Source organism: Acinonyx jubatus, chromosome E4, assembly GCF_027475565.1.
Source record: "Acinonyx jubatus isolate Ajub_Pintada_27869175 chromosome E4, VMU_Ajub_asm_v1.0, whole genome shotgun sequence".
Classification (NCBI taxonomy): Eukaryota; Metazoa; Chordata; class Mammalia; order Carnivora; family Felidae; genus Acinonyx; species Acinonyx jubatus.
Genome location: NC_069395.1, coordinates 47,855,434 through 47,874,476, shown reverse-complemented (window position 1 = coordinate 47,874,476; position 19,043 = coordinate 47,855,434). Strand labels below are relative to the sequence as shown.

Genomic DNA, 19,043 nt, shown 5'->3' with positions numbered 1-19,043 from the left:
GGGCCCCAGGGGGGACAGGCTCGGTGCACCCGCCCACCGGGGGACCCATCTCTTCTGCCTCTTGTCCGGGTGCCGGTCCAGCTTCTCACTTCTGTCAAGCAGAGACTGGTACTTAAAGCGTGTGGGCGAGCCGATTTAATGCCAGCCATCGGAGACCGGTGTCAGGCAGCCACCCTTTCGAAAACAGCCTAGAATGTATGCCCTGATTTTCTCGCATTGAAAGGCCGCTAAGTAACCTGTCACCGCTTAACAATAGCATGAGGTCAGGATGCTTTTGTGCTTTGTATGTACGTTTCGAGACATACACAAGAATGGGTTGGGCTCCTTGAAAAAGGAATTTAAGAAGACAGGTATTAGCACAAAACACTGAAGTCGGGTCAACAAAAGGAGGCCTTAGATTCCGATTTTTAAGGCCATTTACAGTGTGTATCAAGTGAAATTCACAGTTGAGCCCAAGAACACCTTGGGTAGTGCTGACCCAGAGTATCAGGGAGCTGGCCGGCGCCGCCCGCGTGGGTGAATGTTAGTCGAACTAAATGACGGATTGGTGCTCCTGCAGACACGTGGCACCGGGAGTGTGTCCCAGTGGGATGGGCGAGAATTGGTCTCGAACTGGGAACTTCATTCATGATGTTGAGGGTAGAAGATACTGCTAAGGAAAAAAGCAGGAGGGAGAGCTGCTTTGAAAATGTCACATCCTTTTTTTCAAAACATTGCAGAAATGTTTAATTTCATTCTCTTTTCTACTGTTTTAAACTTCATGATCTTAAGAGGTGTTCAGATCTATCGTGGTTGAAGTCATATGCTAATAGGGTGGTCGTGACAAGACTCTTAGAACAGATTCATGTTCTAATTGGGATTGGATTAAGCTAGGAAAGCATGCTTAGGCACATCTTGGAAAAACCAAGCATAGGCTTATAGCCCTAAAATTCAGAAAAACTAAATTCTCTTTGAAAATGGAGGTAGATCTCTTTTTAAGTTCTGTGACCCTGTTCTCTTTGTGGTTTATTTAGCGCTATTATACTCAGACAAGTTGCTGGAAGCGTTCTCGGACAGCCCGAGGTTGAGCGTGCCTGGGGGAACGTGTAAAGGTAGACATGGGTACGTTTTAATATTGTCAGACGAGGAGAATCAGGACTGCCTGCCATTTCCTTACCTCCTCCCACTTCCTAAATACGCTTCTTCCAGAGTTTGGGGAAATATGGGTATGGAAGTTACGTTCTAAATTATTCTTTAATATGAGGTTATGTTGTGGGTTCGGATGTAAATAATTGTGCAAAACAAATTAATAGGAACTGATTTGCTCAGAGTTTTGTTCAATAATATATTAATAAGGCATTTCTCCCTTTGCACTGAGGACTGATGTGTCAAATGAAACGTAAGGAGGAAATGGAAGAATCCAGGTACATCCATTGCATATTATTTTAGAAAAGATGAATCCTGTGTACGTGGCAATTTTCCAGTGTCACCTGAACAACGAATTCTCCCAAGGAAATTCATCTTTTCTATTTCTTAAAAGGAAAAAAAAGAAAAGACTTCCGGCTTTCCCTTCCCATCCACCATATCCTTCAGCTTCCATTCTCAATGGTCCCTGTATTCTTGTTTGACCAGTGACAGGAAAACAGCATCTGTCAGGGAGCTGTCTGGTAAGAGTTACCTTATGAGCTGGAGCTTCAGGAAACATGAGTAAAGGCATACGTTTGTATATAATCGTAGATGTAGTGTAGCAAGAACAAAATGTATTTATTTTGACACAGGGAAGCACTGACTTATGTTGCTGAAGAACTTGAAGCTAGTGAAAGGTTCTCTTCTCAGTCTCTGAGAGTGGACCCCAAGTGACAAAGACCATTCACTGAGCAGGCGCCCGCTGAGCCGCTCCGCTGAGCCAGCCGTGGCTAGGCACACGAGCGAGCCACACAGACCTGACTTCGTGAAACCTATTGTCCGGGGAAGGCCAGGTTTTCTCCCTTCGATTCCTCAAGTCTGGGTTGCAAAGGCAGGGGCCGGGGACTCTACTGCCACAGGTTTCTAAGGAACCAAGGTGTTACAAGTACACAATGATTGCGGTGGGGGGTGGGGAACTGGGAATAACTTACTGGGAAGCTAATTTATTTGCTTAAGAGGAGGTGTGGGAACCAGTACCCTCCATTTTGATCTGCCAAGGATTTCCTCTCAGAGCTGTTGCACAAATAGAGGTGGGGCTTGGGAAGACACCAAACAAGACAGATATGCACCTAAATTTCTAATGTGTTCTCTGGGTTTCAATTCTGAAGAAAAAATAAATAAAGATTTTATTAAGTATTGATGTAGCATCTTTTCCTCTGATTCCTTTTTTCCCCTTGTTTCAGGATACTTTCAGTGTTTTTCTGTTCCAATTTCCTGTTTTGTTAGGGGACAGAAAAAAATGACATCTTCTACACCCACGTAAACTTCCGCAGGGGCTGTTGCACGACATCCGACGAGTGAGACCTGTGCACTTCCTTACCCGTCTTCAAAAGGCCCATAGCAGGTTGTGACTCTACCAGAAGGTCCCATTAGATAATTCGTAGGCGCTATTTGTATACTTAGTAGTTCAGTCCACTCTTGCAGCTTCTTTAGAAGTAAAGAATCACAAACCCTGAAGACTTGTCAGTATGGAGAAGAGCCAGGGCCCCTGATTATTCTTCTTAGGACACCCAGGTTTTTAACTTGGGAAATAGAAATCCAGCATCATAAACCTCAACTAGCTGAGGAGACGCTTTAAGGATTTTTTGCTTGCTTTGCCACAGTTTCGCGCCAGTTTTTGTCATGTGCATTTGGATAGCAGTGGGAGGCTCGGTCACTGACACCACCCCCCGCACGTGATCCTCTTCCTGGTGAGATTCAGGCTTCGTTCTCAAGCGTGTCAGAAAGACTGGTATTAAAGCTTGAAAAAGACGACTGGGAGTAGGGAGGGTTTATTTGGTCTCTGGTAGACATCTGGGCTGTGGGTGACCCCTCAGAGCTCACAGGCCCAACAGAAGAGAACTGAAGCACCCGAGCGTGTCGGGAACGATTGGAAATGAATTACAGGAGGAACGGGAGCGGGAACGAATCCCAGAGGGTCGGGGGCGCGGGGCGGGGGGTGAGAGGTAGGCAGAACCTACACTGCGGAAGCGGAGACTGATCCAGGCTAGCCGTGTGTGTACAACCCCGACTTCCGAAGTGCACAGCCTCCTGGGCCTGCACTGTTTTATCGCTTTCGGGGTTTCCTGTGGTTTTCATCAGGTGCACTCCGTCTCTGGAGAGGACACTCTGAGTCTGCTGTGTTGTCACGTGCTCTTCAGTATAGCCCTTAAACGGAGGAGCCACCGGTGCACAGGTGAGCTCTGAAACGATTTTATGGTTTCAGTGTTTGCTTTTTACGTGCAAGTTTAATTGGAGATAAAGGCTTGAGTGTTACTCAAAGATTGTCTCGGGACAGATTGTGTTCTGTCTCCAGCAGGGTCGGGAAGATGTCTATTGCAAAGCTTGGTCCCATTTCAGTGACCTCAGTAGAGGTGTTGAGTGCCCATTTTCTCTTCGACTTTGTTGAAATGCAGATTTGGGTTGAGTAGGTTTGAGTCTGCGTTTCTAACAGGCTCCTGGACGACACCAGTGCTGCTGCTCCCCGGACCACACTTGAGTAGCACAAGTAGGAGTTTGCTTACTGCTTGTCGTGGCTGCCTGTAGTTTTCACAACAGCCTCTAGATGTCACCGGCAACTATGAGATCCCGTGCTCCTAGGCTGGCCCCCAAACCGCCTCCAAGCCCTGAGAAAAATGTCAGCAATTTCTTTAAACTGGAAGCTTGTCTAAAAACTGGTGTTGGGATCCGTTGTTTCTACGTGGAACTGACAAAGGCGGGGGGAAAATGTTTACCTTTTAGGAAAAACATGTCTTCTTGAAATTAAGATGTTTGTCCAGGAACTTTCCAGCTACCTGCTTTATTTACCACTAAATGCTAAACTTAAATCAAAACACTGCAGAAATTAGCAGTTAGTCCTACATGAAAGTTACAAGCAGAGACAGTTATTTTGTTTTAAAACCTGGGTTTTTTAAAAGAAACTAGTGTTAATATTAGTAATTTTGTCACCATAAATCCACTTACAAACATCACTAGTATAAATAAAATCATTCAAGCCTCCCCTATAAACCATCCACAGCTTCATCCAGGCTGGGGCATATGTAATAACAGTTAACATGTAGCTGAATGAGCTCACGAACGCTCACAGCTTCCCTGTCAAGCGACTTCTATTATGCCATTCTGTAGGTGGGGAAACTGAGGCACAGGGCAGCTAATACCCAAGCTCATACATAGAAAATGGGAGGGGCCGTTCAGTTAATCCCTATACTGGGTTGCCATTCATGCCCATTTACTGAACGAGTTCACGTTTTCAATTTCCAAATAGTAAAGGTGTGTGCCTTCCACCAAAGGTTGGCTGAGCTTGACTGCACGAGGGGCAGTGCCGGTGTCCTGGCCCCGCTCTGTGGGAGGTTTGGGTTCAGTGTTGACCTCATGAGGCTAAGACATACAATATGCATACGCATAACCACTTTTCCAGCTTAACCGTGGTGGTGTCCTAACAAAGGTGCTTCCCTGGTTTCTGCAGCTGTTCGAAAGGGCACGTTTGGCCTGCTGTCGAGGAAGAAGTGGCACTGAGTGTGATCTAAGAGACTGCGGCATTGTGAGACCCGGTGCTAGGACTCCCCTTACTGTCTGCGGAGCCCACCCTCAAAGCCAGTGAGCCTGGGCCATTAGCCAAGTCCCCGGATCTCTAGACCGCACTGTCTTCCAAGGACAAGATGTCTCCCATTAGGCCAGTGGCTTCAGTCACTCCAGTGATTTTGGAAAACGCATCAAGCTCTTCCGAAATCTAACAAGCTTGTTGCATTCTCACGTCGTGGAAAAGGGGTCCCAAAGGAAAGGGGCCCTCAAGTCTTGCCAGTGGTGCCCGAGAAGCCGCTCGGTGCCACAAGCACTTGAAAGTTGCAAACGTAGCCAAGAGAGAGCCCACAGTCCTCAGCCTAACTTCCTTGTAATGAGACTTGCTCTTCGCCCGACCGGGAGTTTCCAAAAGCCAAGCATCTCCAGACTGCAGCCCTCAGGCTTCCTCTTGTGTGGGTGTGCTCCCAGCTGTGGAAATCCGCCGTTCCTCGCGCCGTTTCACTTCCCCGGCGTCCCGGGGCCTGTCCCCGCCCAGCGGACCCGGCCGCCTCCAGCTCCCGGTGAGAAGACTGCCGGGGCCTCCGTGCAGCCAGGGGCAGCGCACACGCGGGCGCCCTTCCTTGCCAGGCCTCGGAGGGGCCCCAGAGCTGCCGCCGGTACCAGCGGCGCTCTGAGACCGCGGGCGCCCCGGAACAGCGCGCGGCCGGAAGCGAGCCCCGCGGTGGGCGGCGCCTGCAGGCGGCCTCGGGGTGGCCTGCGGGCGCCCGGCCTGGGCCTCGGTTCCCGCGCCGGCGCCAGTGTCCCGGGCCGACGAGAGCCGGGCGAGGCCGGCGGCGGGAGGGCCATGCCTCGCCTCCGCCTGCTGCTGCCGCTGCTGCCGCTGCTGCTGCTGCTGCTGCCGCCGCGTCCCAGCGCGAGCCACGCGGGCCCGCCGGACGGGGCGCAGGAGCCCCTCCCGGGCCTGCGGGAGCGGCTGAGGGAGGCCGCCGCCCTGTCCCGGCGCTACTGGGCGCTCCTGCGCTGCCGCGTGTGGCCCGAGGACTGCGACGGCGACGAGGAGGCTCGCGCGGGGCCCCTGGGTAAGAGGGGCCGCCGGGGCTCCGCGGGGCCGGACGAGCGCTGGCCTGGGAAGCTGGGCGCCGCCGGGGACCGAGCGGCCCGTCCCCCTGTCCCCGGCGCGGCCCCCTGATGCCCCCGGGAGGGCCTCGCTGCCCTGCCCACGCCTCCCGTCCCTGACCCCTCCAGACGGCTCACACTTCCTGGAGTCTGCCAGTCCGCCCTGGCTCATCCCGGGAGCTGCTCTTTCCCACCTCCGTCTTGGCTTTACGGAAAGCCCCCGGTCGGCCACAACCCCAGCACCTTCTCTCCTCGGCTGCCGACGGGGGCGGAGCTGGGCCTGGAGTCCTGGACCTGTGTTCTCCGTCCGGCTCCGGCCCTGACAAGTCGTGGGGCAGGGCTGTCACTTCACTGCCCTGGACGAGATGGCTTCTGAGGCCCCTTGCAGTTTATGTAGATCCTTCTGGGTCCTGTAATACGACTGTAATGGCAATCCTGCAGTGGTGCCCTAAACAGCTTTCATTTAAATCAAAAGATTTCTAAATCCCAGTGAGTGGCTTTCGTTTTGTTTTTGCTCGTGCTGGGTGTATTCAAGTTGACATTTGGCAAAGGAATTGAGAGGCCCTTGGGGTTCACATGATTTCAGATCTTGAAGCAAACAGGAGGAATGATGATCAGCACCTACTGCTTGACTCCTTCCGAGACTGCCAGCTCCTTGTGGGCAGGTCTGGCACCCAGTGCTTAAGGCATATCTGTTGAGTGAACTGAGCCTGTGCTGGAGTGGTATCCCCGCTGGGTGGTAATTGGGTGGACGGGGTGCCCCCTCCGGCCCATGCCCTGAAAAGGGGCAAGGAAGGCCCAGGGAGGAGTGAGGGGTAGCTCCGGAGCGGGGACAGAGGACCGGAAGGACTGCTCTGCTTGGTTGCGAGGAGGCAGTGTCCGCCTTCCCCAAGCCATAGGCCCTGTGCCCGTCTCACAGGCCCCCCTTTCCAGGCTGGAGCCTTCCCCTGCTGGGCCGGCAGTACCTGGACATCCTGACCTCCTGGTACTGCAGCTTCCAGGACTGCTGCCGCAGCGGTGACTGCAGGATCTCCAACAACCTCACAGGTCGGACCTCGCGGGGGCCAAAGGGGCTCGGATCTGTGGGGAGGAGAGGCGATTGAGGGGGGAGCGGCTAGGGCGCAGGGTACCTTTCGTCATCCTGCCTGTGGCGGACAGCACACCCTCCCTGTCTCCACCCCGACTCCCGGGAGCCCCTGTCCCCAAACCCTGTAACCTCATGGCTGGAAGGAACTAAGGTCTAGCAGAGGACTTTGAACACAGTCCCTGCCCTCAACAGGTGTTTGCTGAATTGAATTTATTCATTTGAGGGTGTCTCCATAAAGTATTTGGGGTGGGGGGTCCTGAAATTTCTGGGCAGAAGCAGCCTCATGGGCCTAGGGGCTGGGTTCCCTCCTCCGGACAGGACTCTGCCAACCATTCTGGGGTGTCTTCAGGGCCTTCAGAAAGGGTGATTCCTTCTCTCCCTAAATTCAATCTTGATTTTTCCAGCTCTTCAGAAAATAGCCCTTGAGCTCGTTCTCCCACCTCTTGCAGAAAATCAGCAGTTAATATTGGTGCTCTTGGCCAGAGTTCAGCACAAGTGGGGGGAAGCGGGGGGGGGGGGGGATTTATAAATTTAGTTAATTTCAGCTGCTCACAAACATTAAATGCAATTCAACTAATAGTCTATAAATCAAACTAAAATTACAGGGACGCCTGGGTGGCCCACCTTCCACTTTCCTCACCCGAAGTACGTTGAGTGTCTGACTTTGGCTCAGGTCATGATCTGACCGTGAGTTCGAGCCCCGATTTGGGCTTGCCTTTGTCAGTGCAGAGTTCTCTTGGATCCGCTGCCCCCCTCTGTCTCTGCCCCTCCTCTGCTGGCGTGCTCATGCTCTCTCCCTACCTCTCTCAACATTAAACAAACAAAAAAAGGGATCCAAGATACACATCCATAAAATATCACGCTAGTAAAGTGTTTGTAACAGAAAATAGCCCTTGAATCCCTTCGGGTGCAAGATCTTCACGGTGGTTTCTTATTTTGAGGCCAAGAAGTCTGGATAGGTGATCCCCGCTTAGAGATGTTCAGAGGCTCAGCCTCCCAGGGACCGTGCCCACGTGCACCTGACCATGGCTCCCTCTGTCTTGCCCCCAGGCCTGGCATCGGACCTGAGTGTACGACTGCACGGCCAGCATCTGGCCCGGGAGCTGGTCCTGACAGCTGTGAGGGGCTACTTAGAGCCGCCGCAGCCACACAAGGCCCTGGCTCTGTCGTTCCACGGCTGGTCTGGCACAGGCAAGAACTTCGTGGCGCGGCTGCTGGCGGAGAACCTCTACCGGGATGGGCTGAGGAGCGACTGTGTCAAGGTGTTCATCGCCACCTTCCACTTTCCTCACCCGAAGTACGTGGACCTGTACCAGGTGAGGCTGGGCAGTGCTAGGGCTAGCTTCGCCAGCCAGGCGGAGGCCGGAAAGAGGCTCAGACAGCCCGAGCGGCCGGCCTCCGTGGGGGGAGGGAGGCCCTGAAGCCAGCCATCCCCTGCCGGGAAGTGGGCCTCGGAGAAGCCCAGGTGTGGGAGCAGGTGGCCGCCGTGACAGAAGCTGTAAGCCACACAGACATCCCCCCCACACAGGTGAAGTCCTGGACACGTGGAAGGAAGGCTTCTGTCCCAAACACCACCTGTCTCGAGCTGTCTCATCAGCCAGACGCTAAGCTTGAACAGAGAACCCACGTGTTAATTGTTCTAGAAATAGTGGCAATGTAGGAAACGTGCAGCAGAGAAAAAGCAAAAGCTTTATCATAATCTCCACACCCGGACGCAACCACGGCATTTTGGTGTACTTTCTTGTAGCCTTTCCTCTGTACTGTTTTATGTCATTGTGATTAATATTGGAAAGGAAGTTGCAGATACTGTTTTTTTTTAAAGAGGCACATCACATAAGATTTTCCACGTCTTCTTCAAATCGCTCATCACACACCAATAAGCAGATGGACAAAAATTGTCCGTGCCGTTCTGCTGATTTGGGTTTCTTCATTCAGACACGTAGGATTTCAGATAAGCCAGACGATGACCCAAACCGCATTGCAGCACAACAGAGATTACTAATTACTACATCTCTTTCGGCTTTTAGTTGCTATATTTGCAGTGTGTTAACCTGGGTTGATGATGTAAGCCTCTGCAGACAGAAATTGCCTGAGTCACCTGGCAGCTTCAGCTCAGTCCTGGAGGGCAGAGGTGGCGTGACATGTCCCAAGGGCTGGCGACTGGTGGCCAGGTCTTCCCAGAAAGAGCAGAACTGCTGTGGATCTGTTTTCCGCTGTGAAAACTGACATGTGCACACTCGCTGTCACACCGTGCACACCACACACACACACACACACACACACACACACACACAGTGACAGGGGCCTGAAGGCAGAATCCAGGGATATTAGAGGTGGACACTGATTGTGGGCTCTGCTGACACCCACCCCGGGCAGGAGCCGGCCCTGCTCTCCTGGTGAGCCCTGCAGGGCGGCTCCTCTGAGAGGTCAGCCTCGCCTGAAGACCAGTGAGCACTTGCTCCTGGGAGTTCAAGACCGGTGGCTGTGGCCAACACTGGGCACTTGAGCCTGCTCTGCCCATCTCTCCTATGGTAGAGCCTGCCTCCCACCCCTAGGGAGGGTGCCTGGACGTGCTGGGACGGGACCTCGTCCTGGAGCACAGGGAGCAGGACTAGGGCTGGGGCCTGGTTCCTCTTCACAAACCGTGGGTGCATGAGAATCACCTGGGAAGCTCCTCAGAGGTGTAGGCCCTCGCCCCGCCCCCGGAGGTTTGGATTGGTAGGCCTGGGGTGGAAGCCGGTGATGGTGATGCGTTGCAGATGGGCTCCCTGGGGCCCTGGCGGCTGCAGGGTGGGGATGTGCTTTCCCGGCTCCCCAGCTCCCAGCAGCTCCCCGTATTCCGTGCAGGAGCAGCTAACAAGTCAGATCAGGAAGACACAGGAGCGCTGCCCCCAGACCCTGTTCATTTTCGACGAGGCCGAGAAGCTGCATCCAGGACTGCTGGAGGCCCTCCGGTCACACATGGAAGCCCGGGCCCCCGAGAACCACAGGGTCGAGTCCCCGAGAACCATCTTTCTCTTTCTCAGGTGAGGTGTGAGCAACAAGGGCAGGAGGGCTGGGTAAGGGCAGGGAGAGCGCTTGGCCCGGGGCCGCGCCTGCCAGGCTCCTCGAGTGGCTGGCGGGAGCAGCTTCCACGCTCTCCGAGGCTGCAGACCCTTTTCCCGCAAAGGGAAACCACACACCCCAGTGGAGAAAACAGAAGCCCAGCCTCTTGGGTGGGGGCAGGGGTGGGGAGCCCTCCGTCTCCCGGGTCCTGCCCTGATCCTACCGCTGAGGAGGGATTCTGCCTCCCACCCTGACCCCCACCGCCGGCGCCGGGCCACCCTTCGCTCATCTGTCCTCTCCCATGGCCGTGTTAGGGTGGGGAGGCTCCCCTCCGATCCCCCGGTTAGTACATGGCCTCCTCAGGGAGGGACCACTCACAGGGGATCCCCTCTTAGAAGGGCATTTTGGGGATTTGTTTTTCTTGACGTATAATTGACACAGAGCATTAGTTTCAGGTGCTCAGTGGGATTCGCTATTTGTATATATCCGTATTGCAAAATGGTTGCAATTAGTTAACACCCGTCACCATGCGCAATTACACTTTTTCCTGATGAGAACTTTCAAGATCTAACGTCAACACCTATCAGATATGCAGTGCAGCATTGTTAACTAATTGCCCCTGACCTCTGGCAACCACCCATCTGTTCTTGGTATTTGTGAGCTTGGTTTGTTGTTGTTCTTGTTGTTTTAAGATTCCACACGTGAGAGGGATCATACGGTATTTGTCTTTCTGTGACTTATTTCATTTAGCATGATGCCCTCAAGGTCCATCCATGTTGTTGCAAACGGCAAGATTTCATTAGGAAATTTATGGAGTTTTATGAATAATACTCCATTGTGTGTGGGGCGGAGCACATTTTTGTCATCCATCCATTGATGGATACTTAAGTTGTTTCCATATTTTGGCTGTTGTAAATAATGCTGCAGTGAACGTGGGGGCATGTATATCTTTTTGAATATTTTAATTATCTTTGGATAAATACTCAGAAGTGTAATTGCTGGATCATATGGTAATTCTACCTTTAGCTTTTTGAAGAGTCTCGTGTTTACTGGTAGCGTCTGCATCAATTTACACTCCCACCAACAGTGCACAAGGCTTCCCTTTTCTCCACATCCTGGACAGTAACACTTGTTATTGCCTGTCTTTTTGGTTATAGCCATTCTAACAGATGTGAAGTGACATCTCATTGTGGTTTTGATTCGCATTCTCATGATGATGAGTGATCATTCACCTTTTCATGTACCTGTTGGCTGTCTGTATGTCTTCTTTTGAAAGATGTCTTTTCAGATCTTTTGCCCATTTTTAATCAGATTATTTTTGCCGTTGAGTTGTATGAGCTTTTTTTTTAAATTTTTTTAATGTTTTTGTTTTTGAGACAGAGAGCATGAGCAGGGGAGGGGCCGAGAGATGGAGAGACACAGAATCTGAAGCAGGCTTCATGCTCTGAGCTGTCAGCACAGAGCCCAACACGGGGCTTGAACTCACAAACCACGAGATCATGACCTGAGCCGAGGTCAGACATTTAACCGACTGAGCCACCCAGGTGCCCCTTTAATGTTTACTTTTTGAGAGAGAGGAAGAGAGAGAGAATCCCAACAAGGCTCTGTGCTGATAGTGTAGAGCCTGATATGGGGCTTGATCTTAAGAACCATGAGATCTTAAGAACCATAACCTGAGCCAAAATCAAGAGTTGGACACTTAATCGACTGAGCCATCCAGGTACTCCTGTATGAGCTTTTTGTATTTTTTGGATATTAACCCTTATCAGATATATAACTTTACAATACTTTATCCCATTCAGTAGGTTGCTGCTTCATTTTGTTGGTTTCCTTTGCTGTGCAGAATTTTTTAGTTTGATGTAGTCCCACTTATTTTTGCTTTTGGTGTCCTATCCAAAAAAATCATTGCCAAGACTGACGTTCGAGAGCTTTTCTAAGAGTTTGATGGTTTCAGGTCTCACGCTGCATCTAATCCATTCTGAGTTAATTTTTGGGTATGGTGCAAGACAGTTATCCAGTTTTCATTCTTTTGTATGTGGTGTTCAGTTTTCCCAATACCATTTATTGAAGAGACTGTTCTTTCCCCGTTGTATATTCTTGCCTCCTTTGTCATAAATTAATTAACCATATATGTATGGGCTTATTTCTGGGCTCTTTTGTTCCACTGATTTATGTGTCTGTTTTTATGCCAATACTATGCTGTTTTGATTATGGCCTTGTAATATAGCTTGGAATATAATTCACACACTGCGAGTCCCTTCTTAAAAGAGCATTGTTTTCAAATCAGCACATTTGTTGAAAATTAGGTACAAACTACCTTTGAAAATTCCCCAGGTAGACCCAGGTGGAGGGTGGTTCCCACTAAGTCCAATATGGCTAGCTCTTTCTCCAGCCTTGGAAGGTCTGGTTCTTCTGTGATCACGAGGGGAAGTCGCTGGCTTGAAATTCAGGGTATGATGTGTTGAATGAAAAGCTCACGCTTTCACACCTGGTTGAGATTTGCAGCGAGGCCATGCAGGACTCTTGACCATTATACTGCACTTCCTGTTTGGTTTGCCCGTATGCTCTGGAAATGGCTTTGTAAGAAAAATTGAGAAATCAGCTTGTTCAATCCTATCTTTTTATGGTGGCTCCAGCTGGGAAAGTCCTGCCCAAGGTCTGTTAGAAGTCAGGTTTGGGACCCTGCTGGCCCAACCCGAAATGCTTCACAAGCAGCCAATACAAGGCACAAGGTACTTCTCACCCTCAGCAGGCCAGTACATGCTTGCTAGGGGATTTTCTTCAGTTTTGGGTGCACCCTGTGAAGGTGGAGAAATAGGGAGTCTGGTTTTTCATCCTGCTTGGAGCATGTCAGGGAGCAAGGCGTGGAAGGCAGCTCTTGTTTCATTGTGGACCCGCAAGGCAAGATGGAACCAGTTGCAACTGCCGCCAGGTTGGGATTTCAGTGGTTGATGGCAAGTCCTTCCTTCCTGGTCTATAATTCAGGCTTATGGGACACTACAGTGCCCTGGGAAGAAACACAGCCGGGGGTGGGTGCTCCCAAGGTGATTTTAAAAGAAAAGCAGAGAGAAAAGCAGACGTTTTTCTGACCTGAGCCATAGTGCCAGGGCACTGACTTTCCCACTCAGCTCTCCGCCTGGACAACCCTCCCCAGTGCTAGGATTTCCTCATACGACCCAAGTGACCTTGCAGTCTCTAGGCAAACATTTGTCTTCATAGTATTTTGGTCATTGACCTACCAGCGGTGCCCCAGTCCCCTCTAGCCCTGCCCTTTCCCCTAGTGACCTGGCCTTTACCTACCATCTGAGGCCATGCGGTCACCAGTCAATGGATGTAATGCTGGGGTGGCAGTGGGGCTTGGGGAGAGAGCCACCGGGGGAAAAGCCCCATGTGGGCCCCCACTTGCTGGGGGAGGGAGAGGCCATGCCGGCCATCAAGGAACCCTCTGGGGAGGAGGGCGCACACCTGGGACAAGGGTCTCCAGCTCTAGCGGTGCTGGTGTCGGCCTGTGTCCCACCTGGGAGAGTCATTGGTCCTTGACAGGCCTGGGCGTTCACCACCCGGAGCCCTCAGGTCAGCCAGGCTGGCAGCGCAGCTCAGTGCCGTCCCCACTCCTGCCCCTGGGGGTCCAGAAAGCAGCCCTTCTACACCCTGAAGGCTTTCGGGCACAGATCTTCCTCAGCCTGCGATGGAACTATGTCCCAATAAGCTCGTGGTAAATTGAAAACATGTTTGACACACCTGACCCGCCGGACACGGTGGCTTAGCCCAGCCTACACCAAATGTGCTCGCAACACGCGCATTAGCCTACAGTGGGGAAAACCGTCGAAGGTGAAGCCCATGTGGCAATGAATCGTTGACCAGCTCGTGTCGTTGATGAATACTGTACTGACAGAAACAACGTGGTTGTGTGGGTGCAGAATGGCAGTAAGGATATCGGTCGTTGGCCCTTGTGATCACGTGGCTGGCTGGGAGCTGTGGCTGCTGCCCAGCATCCCAGCTAAGGATCGTACCGTGCATCGCTAGCCCAGGGAAAGATCAAAACTCAAAGTAAGATTTCTGAATGCTTACTGCATCTGCACCATTGTAAAGTCGAAAAGTTGGAAGTCAGGGACCCTCTGTGTTCCAGGGATGGGTCGGGACAGCATGGGAGTCTCTGGAGTTGACTTCTATAGTGGCCTCACCGGTGTGCTGAGGGCTCTTGGGTTTGGCAGAAAGGCACAGCTGATTCAAACTGCTGGTGGGGACTAGTTACACTGTTTGAGGCCAGCAGCTGAATCCTGAAAAAACTCCTCAGCCTGCTGTTTGAAGCAAGGCGCCCGTGGCTTTGCAGGCTGCCCTATGGTGGCATCGGACGGCAGCAGGGAGGCGGCGGGAGCGGTGGCGGGGTGTCCTGGGTGGTAGGCTGGAGTCAGGCTGATGATTCTCACTCGCTTCTACCAAGTGGAGCTCGCGCCTCGAGTGGGGTCGTGGCGCTCTAATGGGAGCTGTTGGCCTCTTCTCGGTGATGCCGTGAGGTGAAAGGGGAGTTAACGTCTGTTCTGTTCTCTTTGGGCTGTTGTCAGGGAAAGAACAGAAAGGGCTTTTTGAAGAATTAAAAGAATGTGAATTTTTCATGGAATCAAGGGCCTTGTACCCCAGTGCACAGAAGATGCTTGTAGAAATGTGTATTTGTTGACTGTTGAATCTAGGGTGACCTAAGGAGGCAATCTTAAATTGGTCCAATTCTCTTATTTCACAAGTGAGGAAACTAAGGCTCTGAGAGATTAATAATTGTTTATATCTATTTTTTTAGTATAAAAATGTTTCTTTAATGTTTATTTTTGAGAGAGAGCGCAAGTAGGGGAAGGGCAGAGAGAGAGGAGACACAAAATCTGAAGCAGGGTCCAGGCTTCGAGGTGTCAGCACAGAGCCCGACGCAGGGCTTGAACCCATGAACCACAGGACCATGACCTGAGCTGAAGTCGGCCGCTCAACTGACTAAACCACCCAGGTGCCCCTATCTCTCGTCTTTAAGACAGACCTATTAGCAATTAGGTTTGGTGGAATGGTCTGGAGGGGCCTTAGAGCTGAGAGCTGGTCCGAGGGCCTGTTGTCCTGCCCCTGAGCCAGCTGAGAGGACTGGCCCACTGGTGGCCTGGGAGGAGGTGGAAGAGAACTGGAGCGAGCCAGGAAGGCAGCATCTCTCTAATGGTGCAATCCTGGTGCCAGAGTGGGTCCTGAGGAGCTGAAGCCTAGAGGAGAACATGGTGCATAGAGAAGGGGCCCATGTCACGTCTTGGTGGGTGACAGAAAAGCCTGTTACACAGAGGAAGACAACACTGGCTATGGGACAAAACAAGAGAAATTCAGAAGGTAGATGGGAACAGCGTAGACAGATGTGCACAGACGTCCATGTATTTAATACACCTTTATTGAGCACCTGGTATTTCCATGCTCCAGGGGCTCCATGAGTAAATCTCACTCCTGTCACCAGTACCTGCCCTCCAGCCTGTGCACGTGTAAACCTGCCTTCGCCTCACATGGGGAGTGCAGGATGGGGCAATCCCTTGGCAGGGAACAGCTCTTGCCTTGGCTGATGCAGTCGTGATCACTTGCCTGTGTAGACGACCTGCCTGGCAGGCCTTCCTCCAGCTGGAGGGTGTGGGGCGGCAGCTTCCCTACATGAAGGGGTCAGGGGAAGTCTGGCGGTGTCTGACCTTGAGCAAGGGGTGGGGACCACCCTTGTCCCTGCCAGACCCTCCACCTGGGACTCAGGACTGCTGGGAAAAGCTGGCTGTGGGGGCACGCTGAGCCCTCTGAGGAAGGAGGCACTGGGTCACTGCGCTGTCCTGGCCTACCCATGGGTGGAGGCAGGCAGGGAGAGAAGCACGCAGCTCCTCCTCTGTCGCAGAGCCTCACATGGAGCCTGGCACAGGAGCCACACTCAAATGCAAAACAAAGGGGTTAATATGGCTGCGAGCGAGAGGGGCAGAGCCACTCCCTCCCTCTGCTGGGCCTGAGCAATAAGCAGGGGCAGAGCTTAGGTTAAGGAGCTGTTGGAAGGCCTGGGAAGCTGCGGCCTAGCAAAGGGAGAGTGTGTGGGGAGGGAAGTAGGCACGGGGCTGGGGGGATCGGAGAAAGTGCTCCCAGCTCCCCTGGCAGTGGTGCTCATATCCTTTCCTCTTCCTCCCTTCCTCATCTCTCTAACCCAGTCTGCTTCAGACCCATAATTCCAGTTGCCTGGTGATATCCCAACCCCTGGAGAGATCAAGGGTGAATATAAAACACTCGTGGGTGTAGAACCAGGCTTTTGTCGCCACCCTTCTCCCACATTCACTCCACTTGTCAGCAGCTGGGGGGGGGTTGCAGATAGCAAGCAGCTCTCGGCAAATGCTCGTGTTCTTCGATGGCCTCCTTTCCCTCACATCCGTCAGTCACAGGGTCTTGACAGCTGGGTCTCCTAAACTAATTCTTAAACCCTTCTACCGCAAACAGCTCCCTGACCTTTCTGCGACCATCCTGTGTGTCTTCAATCCGACCTCCGTGGCCCTAGAATGATCTTATTAGGAAGAAAAGCAAATCAGGTCACCGCACCACCCTACACTCCCAAGCGCAAACCCCTTAGTGGTTCTCCTCCGCCGATGAGCGCGGTTCCGTGGGTGTGGCAGACGCCTCTCCTCACGCGAGCCTCCACCTACCTTCATGCCTCTGCTCCTCTGGAACCTGAAGCCCGCAAGCCCTCTGGTCCACACCTGGACACACACCTTCCCGTCTGGTCTGCTTGGGCTCAGAAGCCTCATGCTCCCTCTTAAGTGTTAGGTGCACCTCCCTCAGCACTTGCGCCGCAGTCCCGGCATCATACACGCCTCTCCTGCCTCACAGAGGTCAAGGGGAAGGACCACATCGCACAATCGCTTTGCTCCCTGCACCTAGCACAGCCTCAGGGAGCGTGTGTCAAAGGGAGCAAAACAGGGAGGGTGGTTGGCAAAGCAGGACAAGGTCCTCTGTTTAGACTTTGGGTTGTGACAAGATCCCTTGGAGGGGGAGACACTCCTTGACCTCCAGTCACCAGTCCCGTAGGTTTCAGTGATCAAGTTCTCCATTTGGAAGATAAATATAAAAATACTAGTATTTGTTAACAAGTCCTTGTTTCTTCCAGTAACCTTGGAGGCAGTGTCATCAATGAGGCTGTCCTGAATCTGCTTATGGCCGGGTGGTCCCGGGAAGACATTAAGCTGGACCACTTGGTGCCCCAGCTCGAGGCCGAGATTGCCAAGTCCACAGGTAACGGGCCCCCAGCCTCACAGAAGCTGTATGTGTGGGAATGTGGGCTTCTGAGGTTGACAAGGCACAGAGGACACACTGTAATCATCTCATTGTCAACTCCAAGTAGGCACAAGAGGGCCTAAGAAAGCCCAACTCCTTTTCTGAAAATGCCGTGAGAGAGAGTAATTGCCCCCCAGCCCTGGGAATCCAGGCAGTGGTAGAAGCCTGTGGACCCTGAGCAAGAGTCTGTGAGCTCAGTGGTTCATGCCTCCAGCCACCTTCTGCTGTCAGATGAAACTATAAACCTGCAGTCCTAGCCCCACGGCCCCCTTCACCTGGGACACACTTTCCCTAAAAGAAGACGCAGCTGTGTAGATCTGGACACAGGCTTTAGGGTTGGGGAACACCTTAAAACTCCAGTTGGGGTCAGCCCCAGGTAGACGCCATGTAACTCTGGTCTTGATTTCAGACAGTGGCTTTGGCCAGAGCCGTCTTGTCAAAGAAAACCTGATTGACTTCTTCGTCCCCTTCCTGCCGCTGGAGTATCGCCACGTGAGGCTGTGTGCACGCGACGCCTTCCTGAGCCAGGAGCTCCCGTACACAGAAGAAGCACTGGACCAAATTGCCAAGATGATGGTGTACGTCCCCAAGGAGGAGCAACTCTTCTCTTCTCAGGGCTGCAAATCTATTTCCCAGAGAATTAACTATTTCCTGCCTTGACTGCAAGAGGAAGACTTCCTGAAGCCGCCTGCCCTCCTCTAACGGCCCATCGGGGCTGGCTGGCCTCCCGCGGTCACTCACCCACACAAGGTGTGGGAAGAAGGCGGGCCTCAAATCAGAAGCGGAGCCAGTTCTTTCAATCACTTGGTGCCTTAAAAAGCCACATTCTGAAATGTGGGCCAGGTGGTCGGAGAAAGCCACATGGAAGATACATCTCAGCTCTTGCTTGCAGACGCCTGTGACTGTGGGACCCTTGGTGACAGGGAATGGAACAATGGAGCTGCTCAGGTTTACGGGACGGGTGGCTTAGTTTTCAAGTTGTTCCCCAAGGGAAGCTGGGTAGCTTCTGTGAGCAGATGAGCAAAAAGCCTCAGGCTAAAGGAAAAAGTACACAGAATTATATACATATATATAGATACATACATATATATATATATATGTATCTATATGTATATATAAATCATGTCAGCATAGGTTATGACTAATTCTCTTGTAAATCTAAAAGAAAAATTTAAGTTAGGGGCTTTGACATGCCTGTGTCATATATATAAAAATTAAAATTCTGTATTTTTCTAAAACCCTCAGCCTGCTTTCTTACTGAGACCTAGTAATCATGCTCACCCAGCAACATTCCCAAAGCCGGGTCCTACTGATATAGACGTGCTGGTGCTCACGGAGCTGACAGGGCGAGTGCCTGGTCAGCTGAACCGGGTTACTTCAGCCTCTCACTGAAGACGCTTTCACAGCGTCTTGCTCTTGTGTATGAAAACGTCACTCCCAGGCTCCCAGCTGTAAAAAGAAAAAGTCTTTTTTGAGGTTTGAATGGCCACGTATAAACGCATACACTGTGCCTCTAGACACCCAGGGGCTGTGAGTTATGGGTCTCTTCCCTTCTCTTGGTTCCTTTGCTTTTCTGGAATTGCACACGGGTCTTTGCTCTTACATTTGTCATCACCTCAAGTAGCCCCTCTTATTTAAAGCCCTCCGCAACCGTCTTACCTTTAGCCCTGGAAAAACAGAAGGCTTCTGTCTCTCTCCCCTTTAACACTTTACTGCACTCATTTACTCAAGGCTCGGGAGTACCCAGCCTGAGCCACGTCACAATCTCAGTACTCAAATACGCAACTAAAGCCACTTTTTTTCACCACCTACGGGCCCGCAG

The 19,043-nt window shown here is 52.0% G+C and overlaps 1 protein-coding gene across 3 annotated transcripts; it reads left to right on the top strand.

Moving 5' to 3' along the window:
- The first annotated feature begins 507 nt into the window (after window positions 1-507).
- TOR3A (torsin family 3 member A) lies at window positions 508-18,459 on the top strand. 3 transcript variants are annotated; one of them, XM_053209331.1, is made up of 8 exons: window positions 508-2,509; window positions 3,247-3,340; window positions 4,610-5,744; window positions 6,715-6,828; window positions 7,919-8,184; window positions 9,716-9,894; window positions 17,055-17,179; window positions 17,631-18,459. In XM_053209331.1, exons 3-8 carry the CDS (start codon window positions 5,039-5,041, stop codon window positions 17,879-17,881), a joined length of 1,641 nt encoding a protein of 546 aa, XP_053065306.1. In that variant the 5' UTR covers window positions 508-2,509; window positions 3,247-3,340; window positions 4,610-5,038; the 3' UTR covers window positions 17,882-18,459. The 3 variants fall into 3 exon arrangements, with proteins under 3 accessions (XP_053065306.1, XP_053065307.1, XP_026930123.1); XM_053209332.1 differs by lacking the exon at window positions 508-2,509 and having other exon boundaries at window positions 2,650-3,340; window positions 17,635-17,821; XM_027074322.2 differs by lacking the exon at window positions 508-2,509 and having other exon boundaries at window positions 3,089-3,340.
- The last annotated feature ends 584 nt before the right edge of the window (window positions 18,460-19,043 follow it).

Excerpts from the sequence above, each read along its gene's own strand:
- TOR3A (XM_053209331.1), top strand. The coding sequence starts at position 5,039 with ATGAGACTTGCTCTTCGCCCGACCGGGAGTTTCCAAAAGCCAAGCATC. Across the intron at positions 5,745-6,714 it reads GGCTCGCGCGGGGCCCCTGG|GCTGGAGCCTTCCCCTGCTG; the intron begins GTAAGAGGGGCC and ends CCCCCTTTCCAG. Across the intron at positions 17,180-17,630 it reads CGAGATTGCCAAGTCCACAG|ACAGTGGCTTTGGCCAGAGC; the intron begins GTAACGGGCCCC and ends TCTTGATTTCAG.